Raw genomic sequence first — 10,951 nt, 5'->3', positions numbered from 1 at the left:
GTGTGTGTGTGTGTGTGTGTGTGTGTGTGTGTGTGTGTGTGTGTGTGTGTGTGTGTGTGTGTGTAGTTTGTTTAAAGTATAATTATTAACACATTTGTAAAATGATTTTAATACATCCCTAATCAATACTTATATCTTTTAGAGTGTTCTTTATGTGTGTGTGAGCGCGCGTGCGGTATATACAACTACATGAATGCATATAATATGTATACATAACGTACATACATATAGAAACATAAACACGCTTACATTGATCCTTGGCGCTAATGGATAAACGTTCGTCGATTGGCTTAACAAATTATATTCTGTGATTTGCATTACAGTTGTTGTGCGATAAGGCACATAGAGCATAAAATGCCTGAGTGTAGCAGTGAATAATACTGCCTACAATAGGGTGCCCCGGTCGAGAGATTCTATCCAGCAGTAGAATGTGTATGTAAACTAATTCGGATATACCTAATAATGTATCATATTTATTATGTAACACTAGTTCGAGTTTTTTCTGTTCAATTTGCGACAATACGTGGCTCACGCGAAGGTACACGAATGAGAGGATTCGGCTTGGGAGTGTGCGATCCACTTGTATTTAATAATTCTAATTATACCATTCAATATGTAACAAATGCAACGCATTGTTACGTATAATTCCAAGCAAAAATATAAGTATTTCTAGTTTAAATTTGATCAAATGGCATGCTTTTTTTTCTCACATGCATACAGCACACTCGAAGAGAAAAACACAATGATAGCAACTATGAAATCAATAATTATACAAGTTTTACATGTAGAATTAATATTGAACAAGCTATTTTATATTTTATATTTTATATTTTAATAGGGTACAAAAACTGTTGAATTTTGAACATGGATGTTCATTATAAAATTACATTATATAATTCAATTAAAAACGTTTTAACTTTACTCCGTCTTCAGTTCTTTTTAACCGGATTAATATAATTTAATTTTAAACTAAACTCCAAACTTATATAATTCTAAAAAAGGAAGACTTAATAATAATTCTATCATATACTTTTAGCCCAATTACCTTAATATACATAACTGATATTGTTTATTAATTACAAATGCTAATCTAGAGATCGTGGCTAAAGCAGTCGATCTGTAGATAACAGATCGTTATTTACATATTAGAAATTACACGTTACAGATTTATTTTCACGCTTTCTTCTATAAATTACTGACAAAAAAATTTGCTATTTGATTATTGTAATAGTAACAATTTCATGAACTTTTTAGCAAGCAACGGACATTTTAAATATCTCGGATAAAATTCGCGCCTCTGACGGGTGATTCTTCAAAGAATGTTAAAAAGAAAAAAAATTATTAAGGATTTTAAATTTGAACTATTGAAAGTAAGAAGATTGAAGAGAACATTAAGAAATCTTGAGGAAGTCATACGAAATTTTTATTATTTAATTTATTAATATAAATTAATATTGAAATATGTTGGCATTGTCGGTGCGATTTGGTACGACCTTTAGATCTACAGTGTTTGTAATTGATAAACGTATTAAATGTATTGCGTGAAAATGTATGACTGAATTATCATTAGATTTTCTTTTTTTTTTTTTTTTTTTCTTAGAATTATGTTGCGTCAGTTTGGAGTTTGGAGTATTATTTAATATGTTAAACTGATGAAAACTAAATAAGTCAAACCATTTTTGATTGAATTAATTAATAAAATAATTTTAATGCAAATATCTTTGCTCAAAATTCAGTCGGTTTTTTTATACCCTATTTAAATGCGTATAAACGAGCAAAAAAATTCACCAAGTTATTTTATACTATTACTGCAAATGTGAGATTACTGTGTACTTGAGAATAATTTATTCAACTACATAATTCTATTTATAAAATTTGTGTAATACTGCCCTTACAGCAAAATATTACAGCAATATTGCAACAATATTATTTTGAGAGATTGCAATATTTTAATGATATTCCTAGTCCGCAAAAATTGAATATTGCTATAATATTTTGCAATATTTAGAAAAATATTACAGATATATTTGCAATATTATGCAACATTTTAATAATTAATCCAGTTTTATTAATTGCTAAAATATTATTGCTTAGTATGACATTTTAAAATAATATACATGATATAAAGTTATGATAAAAAAACATTTGGGGGCCTAGAAATATTTGAAAGAGCTGAGAATTTCCAAGAAAGTTACTAATTTTCGTTTTGCGAACTCGTTTTATGCCTTCTTATAGACCTCCTGGATGTTTTCTTGTTATGTAATTTTCTTGTTAGAAGCATGTTCATCTCATGGCGGAACTGCATACTTATGTGTTGAATTATAATATTGCAACAATGTATTGCAATATTTCCTACAAAATATTAACATTACATTTGTTATTTCACAATATTTTTGCAATATTTCCAATAAAATAATAAAATATTAAAATTTCAATATTGCAGCAATTTTTGTAATATTGCGTACTATTAAAATATTGCTGTAATATTTCGTGCTGTTGTTATCACATTATATTTTTTCTCAGTGCGCAAATTTCTTGTTTGTAATAAATCAATTATTAGATTTAGAAATTATCGACGAATTTCTGCTATAGTGCATTTTCGACACATTTAAAGTTACATTCGATATCTCTTCCTAGCTTGGTTCATTCGTTCGAATGCCTTCCTCGATCATGTATATAGATAAGTTCACAAGGACGTTTCTGCGAGCGTTTTCGAGCGGCCGTAATTTCGATGACAGGGCGTCGATTAGACCTGCAAGCCATTATTTCGAGATTGCAGTTACACAATCGCGTCTTTGTCATGCTTTAACAGAGACACAACAGACGGCTCGTCGTTCGATAACGCATCAGAACGTCGAAGTCGATATAATCGAGGCAATACTTGCTAGCAGCCTCGCATTGCAGCACGAGATTTAGGATCCTTCAGGGACCGATCAGGCGCCAGGAGCGAAATTGTCTCCGCTAATGTAGGATATAGACCCTCTAGTGATAATAATTCCTATTTACGATTCTCGTTTCGAATACGTTTGCGACGCAATTATACTCCTCTGATCGTTCCCTGTATTTTATCGCGCGGAGAAGGCAGGTACAGTTGTAGGTACAGTTAGGATTATCATAAGATTAGCACAGTCGGCGGTTGCATTCGCCTATTTATAGTTAGAACAAAATATTTATGCTATAATCATTATGGTTTCCTCTCGTGCTGCACTGCCAAGCATATCATTTTGAGAGCGCGCACGCGTCTGAGCTCGCTAAAATCGGAGTAATCATAAGTAACGAGCTTATGTATGATGATCATTCGTTCATCTGATTGTCAATTTACGAATCGATTTACGAATCAACGTCGCGAAATCATATCATTTTATAATTTTGCTTGCGTGATTCAATGGTTTGCAAAAGTAAAGCGTTACGTCGCGTATCAAAATAGAGCACCGATCTACTCCGATTTTACGACTTTTAATTATTTACGTGACAAAGATCTAATGTTTGGTTTGGGAAGCAGGCATCCAAGAACCGAGACGTGTCGGACACTCTAAGAAACCACTACCAAGTCCAAGGCTTGTAAGCGCCACTTTATCTATCGCGAATAATCAATCGGATGCTAGCAGGACACTGGCTGTGATGGAATGGAGCCAATTCATCGCTCATGACATGGCTCATACACCAGTTCGTAAGATGAGTAAGTAACTGAATGAATAAATTTAGCGTAAACTCATAAAATATTGTTACATCATATTTGCAGTTCTAAACTTTGCCGGAGACTGAAAGAATAATAAATAATGTTTCTTCCAATTGAAAATTGGATAAATAAATAATATATCAATGGATAATATATGAAATAAAGACACGTTGTTATATCAGTTGTAAAAATAATTCTCGTTGACGCAAATAAGTAATTTAAAAAATATAAAAACATTTGTACAAAAAGAGAGCCGTAAAGAGCGGTAACTGAAGTAAAATACAATTTTTTCTTCAAAATTAATTACAATTCAATGTGTCAAATTTGCAAATATAATTATATATACTGTACATTTCGACACTGTACTCGCTATTTATAAAACAGAATATTTATGCTATAAGCATTATGATTGCCTCTCGTACTATTCTGCCAAGCGTATCATTTTGAGAGCTTGCGCGCGTCTGAGCTCGCTAAAATCAGAGTAATCATAAGTGACGAATTTGTGTATGATAATCGTTCATTCGTCTAATCGCGCACTAGTTCAAGTCATCCTCAGTGGTGTCAGTAATTACAAAACAATGATCGAAAAATTCCGCATGTTAGATAGGTGATTTACTCGTTGCTCAAATGTATCTTAACGCGCTGCTGATACAATTACATAATTGGATAGCATTGCCTCTATTCTGAAAACAATAAATTCAAATTCTATTCTTTTATTCTTCTATGAAACAGCATAAAAGCCTTGCTAAAAATTCCAGTTATATTTAAATAAAAAGTACATACGCTCACATCAGGGTAGATATGGACAAATTAGTTTAACTGGCTTTAAGCCAGCTTTAAGTTCATGCAAGTAAATATTAAATCCGATTATATAAGCATTTCTATTTCATGATATATAGTTGGATTCCCAGATAAAAATGTTATCTGTTTACATCCGCAATTTTAAATATGTATTGCAAGAAATTTACGATAAAATTTACTGATTTTTATCAGAAAATGACATAATCTGGTTTATGTATTTCTATGTTTAAATTAGTGATTTCTTATGGATTTCCTAATATAAGATGAATTTGTAAATGCGTGAAGTAATTGCATGAAGATTCATACTCACAATCAGTTTAATCCACCCTGTCTGCACATGACTGATTGTGAGTACGATATATATATATATATATATAATAATTATCTTATATATAATAATAATAATCTTCGTCGTAAATTTGACACATTACGGATTATGCATCTTTTTGTACATTGTTTTTATCATTTTTTTAAGAACATAGGAAATGCTGTTGTTTTATTTTTATTATATTTTTGTATTTAAAAAAATTATGTCTTAATACATTGTAGTTTCAACGAGAAAACCAATCTCTTGCTGTCAATCGGATGGAGATTCTTTATCACCGCGTCACGTTCATCCAGATTGTGCCCCGATCAGCGTACCAGATCACGATCCCGTTTACGGCGACCATTACGTTCGATGCATGAATTACGTTCGGTCGTTACCAGTCTTACGATCGGAGTGCACTTTTGGACCTGTAGAACAGGTAGGTAATTGTTTTATATTAAATCAGATTGTTGGAATTAAAGATTTTCCTTTCCTTTAAGAAAATGTACAAGAAAATTGATTTGAAAAATTTAGGACTTCTTAGTAACAATTCAAAATTTTTAGAACTATCATTTACTGCTTAGTTATAATTCATGACTTTAGATTTATATAGAATTATATGAATTCGCATATAATTTGTAGATGAATCAAGCAAGCCATTTTCTGGACGGTTCTACGATTTACGGTTCTACTCCGAAGAAATCTCGCGAACTTCGCACTTTCGAAGACGGACATCTTCGCATTGACATGCGAAATAATCACACGTACTTGCCAAGAGGAGAAATCGAACTCACATCGCAATGCGGAGAGAACTGCTATAATTCCGGTGAATTTTATCTTATATATGTATATAACAAAATTACTTTCAAATCTCTATCTAGCTAAATTTTTAGATACTTCAGCAAAGTCATTTTTTCCGTATAATTAAGCATTTATATAACATATTTGTCACAAAAAGTTTTACATTTTAACAATTATGTGTCGACCAGGTGATGATCGTGTGAACGTTCATCCTCAGTTAGCTGCAATTCATACGGTTTGGCATCGTGAGCATAATCGTGTCGCTGACAAACTTGCCAGATTGAATCCGGAATGGTCGGACGAGATTTTGTTCCAAGAGACCAGGCGCATTGTAATCGCTGAAATTCAGCATATTACATACAAAGAGTGGTTGCCCATTCTTCTGGGCAGAAGGTACACTCGAGCTATCGGTCTCATAGGAAATAGTTACAGTCATAACTATAATTCTGATGATGAACCGGCGGTCAGCAACGAAGCTGCCACTGCAGCGTTACGTTTCCTGAATTCGCTGATGCAGGAAAAACTAAGGTGAGTGCTATGCCGAAAATAAATTCTATTTATTTACAAATTATTTATAAAGCGCAAATATAGCGAAATATGCGTAATTTTTTTGTTTTAGTATGCCGGATAATTTTCGCCAACAGAATAAAACATTACAGCTAGCGGAGCATTTCTTTAATCCGCGCATAATCGAAACGGAGGAAGTGTTTGATGGATTGCTCCGTGGTCTTGCTACTCAAACTAGTCAGAAGATGGACATTAATCTCATTTCAGATGTAAGTATGGTATTAAATACTTTTTCTCTCGTACACTTACAATTAGAGGGAAACATATTGGTAGCATTAATTCTACAAGTTTTATATGTAGAATTAATGTACGCGCGTAATTGCAGAAAGAAACTTGAGAGACGACATGAGGGCCTTTTTCCGGTAATTTCCTGTAACGATAAAATTCTATTCACGCATTACTGCTCTCTACAGAAGTGATGGATGTAAACTACACAACGATATTCATTTTTTTACGATGCTTCTGATGGAAATAAATGAAATAACAAATTTAAATAAAATTAATAGAAATTTCAACAATCTCAGCCATCAGGAGTATCATAAAAAAATGGATATTGTTGTGTTTACATCTATTTCTGCAGAAGATAATAGTGCACGAAGGCATTTTGCGTTACGGGAAAAAAGCTTTCATATTTTCTCTCAGGTTTCTTTCTGGTAATGAAATAAACAAAAATAATACATTTTCCCAGTAAAAAATTGTTTTATTTATTTATATAACCTTATACAAAAAATACATAATTACAATTACATATAATTATAATTTTATATAATGCTGTTTCATTTTTATACATCAGGGAATTGTATTGAAAATCGCTGTTTTTTTTTGTGTTTTTTGAACATTTATTTCAATAACAAAATGTGTGAAATCTCAATCAAAATATTTACTCTCCGAAGATATGACTTTTCTGGCGGAAGTTGAATTCCATGAGAAAGAATGGTCTGTCTTTTGTAGAGAGTTTCAATCAAGGGGAAAGAGTGACTGCATCATGTAATGTCTTCTCTGATTGAACATGGCATCAAAACTCCATAGACATGGAAGAGATTGGAGAAAACTAGTTACATGATCCCCGTCTTGATTGAACGAGGGCATTCACATGATGCAATTTGCCATTCTCTCCCTTTGAGGCTCTCTAATCTTTTGAGCCAATCCATTTGGCAATCCAATTTTCGACTTTACCGTAATTACGGAAGTATGTATCTTCCAGAGCGTGTTGCATCGATCAGAACAGATAAGCTCTTGGTGCCAGGTCTGGAGAATACGCTAGGTGCGAGAGAATCACTTCTCATTTGAGCTCCATGAATGTTTGTTTCATGGCTGTAGCAACATAGAGCATTCGAGTGTTATCATGGAGAAGAATCATTTTTCGGCGATTTGAAATAATTGATCGTCGTTGTTTTTGCATCAAATTATCATTCAAATATTCCAATTGTTATCGATAATATTAGGCGGTGGTTGTTTCGTTTGGTTTCAACAACTCATAATACATATGATATCCTCCATATCTCATCAAATATAGAATATTGCTTTGTGATCATAAATATTTTGCTTTGAAGTTCGATGCTGGCTAGCCAGCGCATTGTCAATAAACTGAATACCCTGCATATCAAGTCTACATATAAAATTTGTGTAGTTGTCAACTAGTATTTGTACTTTTTCTTAGAGTATATAAAAACACTTGTTTGATTAGGAAGAAATTTTTATAATATTGTTGTCCTTGCATTACAGATGACAAGCAAATTGTATGCCAGCGATGTAAATAATTTAGGTTTGGATGCCGTTAGTTTGGACATTGCACGTGGCCGTGATCATGGTCTCCCTAGTTACAATTATTATCGTAGATACTGTGGACTTCCTGCTGCTAGGACTTTTGATGATTTCCTAGACTACATTCCTATGGAGGTAAGATTGAAACAAACCGCTTCTTTTGATATTCTTATGGTTATCAATATATGATTATTACCATTCGGTTACTAGATGATGAGGAAACTTCGCACAATCTATTCCCATCCCAATGACGTCGATCTTATCGTGGGTGGTATGGCAGAAAGACCAGCAGACGACGGTATGATCGGCCCGACCTTCCGCTGTCTTATTTACGAGCAATTCTCTAGATCCCGACGTACTGATAGGTTCTTTTATGACTCAGCGACGCAACCGCATCCCTTCACGTCTGGTACGCCTAATATTATTTACATTTGTTTAATGTTTCAAATCATACGTCTCGCTCTGGTAAAAATTTTACTCGATCAAAATTTATCCTGGTAAAAATTCTTATATAATTTTTCAGAAGTTTTATATTTTTACTTTTATAACATTTTAGAAAATTTCTCAGATTCTCTATACGAATTAAAATATTTTTTAAAAGTGCTGAAAAAGAGTCAACGTTTTTCTAAAATTTTTTTATATTATATGTGCGAATAATTTAAGATTAAAAAAATGTTTTATTTTATAATTTCTAAAAAAGAATTCATAAAATCTAAAAAAATTTAAAAGTATATTCTTTTAAAATTTATTACTTTAGAAATCTGTAAATGTAAAATAAAATGTAAAATAAAATACAATCATTTTTAAAAAATATTATGAAAATATATGAGAATTTTTTTACCAATTTATAGAAAAATTTTTCAAGCTCGGTTGATTATCTTTTTTTTGTTCTAGAGCAATTGGCTCAACTACGCAACGTCACCTTAGCACGGATATTCTGCGATAATGGCAATAACATTACGCATATGCAGCTCAATGTATTCCTCAAACCGCAGGCAGGGTAAGTTCGAAATTTTATGGCACAGCTTAACTAATGAAATATTCAATATTTATTATACGCTTAATTCAATATCGCTTCTGTAATACTTCAGAAACGAATTGAGACGCTGCACAGACTTTGAGGCAATACCTAGCGTGGATCTCTTTGCTTGGGCGGAGAGGGCAAAAGCATATCGTTGAAGTCCTTAATTAATTGACTGGTCACACAACAGTCCGTTTTGTCCGGAATGTGAGCTTCGGGAAGAAGACTTACGCATAAAATAGGCATGTAAAAGAAGTGATTGTATGAGGTTACGTAATAGTCTCATCAGAATTATCACAAGTACTGCAATGATGTCGTGCACGCTCTGACGAAGAAATTGAGGCAGTAAAAGGCAGAGCAACAGCGGAAAACACGTGACTAGTCGATTAAGAAAATACTCAGCAGCTGTAATGGATCGAATGACTCAGGTGAAAAATCAACGATTACAAGTGAATAAACAACAAGACTGATTTTTGCAAAAATCAGCACTTTATTTGACTTTTCTTTGCGATTTCTTTTAAAGAACTGTGTTCGCGAAGCGATGATTTGATAATATATAGTCGAACATATATGTATAAGCGCATCCAGTTAGTCTCATGCGTATGATTGAGATTGTGTGGGGATAGTGGGACATGAGAATATTATTGGTGTACTTATGTTTCTGTAGACGATTGTATTGAAGTTGAAGTTAAAAAACTCAGCGACTGAACAATTTGTGATGATTTAGAATGTAGAAGTACATGATTTTTATTTAAACGATAACTGTAATATCTTCTTAGTCCTATTGATTCGTGGCCTAACATGGTACTTCTCTCATATGCCTGATTGTGGTACACACGCTGGTGGTATACAGTTATATGGGATCTACAATTGATTCCGAACGACGAATTGGTAGAGAGGTTTCCAAAGCAAGTATACTACTCGATTTGCCATTGCCTTCCAAGAAGGGACTTCCTACGAGCGAAAATTGTCTATCGAGAATTGAACCCGGGATCTCTAGTATAGCAGACCAATGCGCTGTTTGCTACGCCATGCTTGCACTCAATAAACTGCAACATATTATTTCCATCAGCTTTAGCAGATTGGTTGACTTCTAATCTCAAAATTACGAGTCTTTTTGTCTTTATAGTAACGCACAAACTTGTGAATAATCATCTAAATCTTAATAATGTATATACGAGGTGTGATACCTCGTATATCGCTTGACAGGATAATACTCGCCCCGCGCGGCGAGGCGCGCGTCCGCCGGCACGTAAGGCACGTTTTTGCAATGCATTGCGGCAAGGCGGGTACTATCCTGTTGCGCGCTTGCATTTGACGGTGGGCTGGGCAAATTTGGCTATTTTCTTAAGTTAATAACTCGTTAACCATAGTGACAATTATAAAATTATAGTAGAAGACTTCTTCTTAGTTTAGTCCATTCTATCACATGTGCGAAAAACTTATCACTAATTTCTAAACACCTTTAAGACATGAGTCACAAGACAATTATCGTTCGTTATTAAAAACAAAAGACTTAGGTCATAAGATATCGTCAAGATTATAATTAGTCAGTTATTTTGCCCTTACAAGAGATTGTCTGGTCAATAAATGTGGTATATAAAGGGGTCTGTAAATCAAATACAAATATTCGTGCGAATAATATATAAAAAAAAAATTAAATATAAATTAGTACGCGAGACAGAAACACAAAATAATATGAAAGAAATAAAAAGCATCTTTCACTTCTGAAAAGAAAAGTGAACAGAATCAAGCTATAAATAGAAAGAAGCTATAAATAAAAAGAAAAAAAATAACTTAATGGAAGTTTGATATTATAGATTCTAATGTTTCCATAGAATCCATGATATCAAACTTCCATTAAGTTATTGCTTCTATTTATAGCTTGGTTTTGTTCATTTTTTGCTTCTATTTGTTTGGCAAAGATACTTTTGATGGAATATGTCGCTTCCTAGCAAACAAGAATGGATTGAAATGAATTGAAGTGGATTCAGATTTTCAGAAATATTGA

General features: G+C 33.0%; 1 protein-coding gene across 3 annotated transcripts in view; it reads left to right on the top strand.

Moving 5' to 3' along the window:
• The window catches only part of LOC108688621 (peroxidase-like), a 35,199-nt gene extending 24,483 nt beyond the window's left edge, over window positions 1–10,716 (top strand). For all 3 annotated transcript variants that reach the window (XM_018194958.1, XM_018194957.1, XM_018194956.1), the window contains exons 5-13: window positions 3,503–3,679; window positions 5,030–5,226; window positions 5,430–5,613; window positions 5,777–6,116; window positions 6,208–6,364; window positions 7,881–8,054; window positions 8,130–8,328; window positions 8,814–8,919; window positions 9,011–10,716. In XM_018194958.1, coding sequence (XP_018050447.1) covers window positions 3,503–3,679; window positions 5,030–5,226; window positions 5,430–5,613; window positions 5,777–6,116; window positions 6,208–6,364; window positions 7,881–8,054; window positions 8,130–8,328; window positions 8,814–8,919; window positions 9,011–9,098 — 1,622 coding nt within the window. In that variant the 3' untranslated portion in view covers window positions 9,099–10,716. The remainder of the gene's footprint in view (window positions 1–3,502; window positions 3,680–5,029; window positions 5,227–5,429; window positions 5,614–5,776; window positions 6,117–6,207; window positions 6,365–7,880; window positions 8,055–8,129; window positions 8,329–8,813; window positions 8,920–9,010) is intronic.
• Window positions 10,717–10,951: the final 235 nt, after the last annotated feature.

The sequence above is a fragment of the Atta colombica genome, unplaced genomic scaffold (assembly GCF_001594045.1).
Source record: "Atta colombica isolate Treedump-2 unplaced genomic scaffold, Acol1.0 scaffold236, whole genome shotgun sequence".
NCBI lineage: Eukaryota > Metazoa > Arthropoda > Insecta > Hymenoptera > Formicidae > Atta > Atta colombica.
Note: the sequence above shows the minus strand (reverse complement) of the source record. Positions and strands in the feature narration are given on the sequence as shown.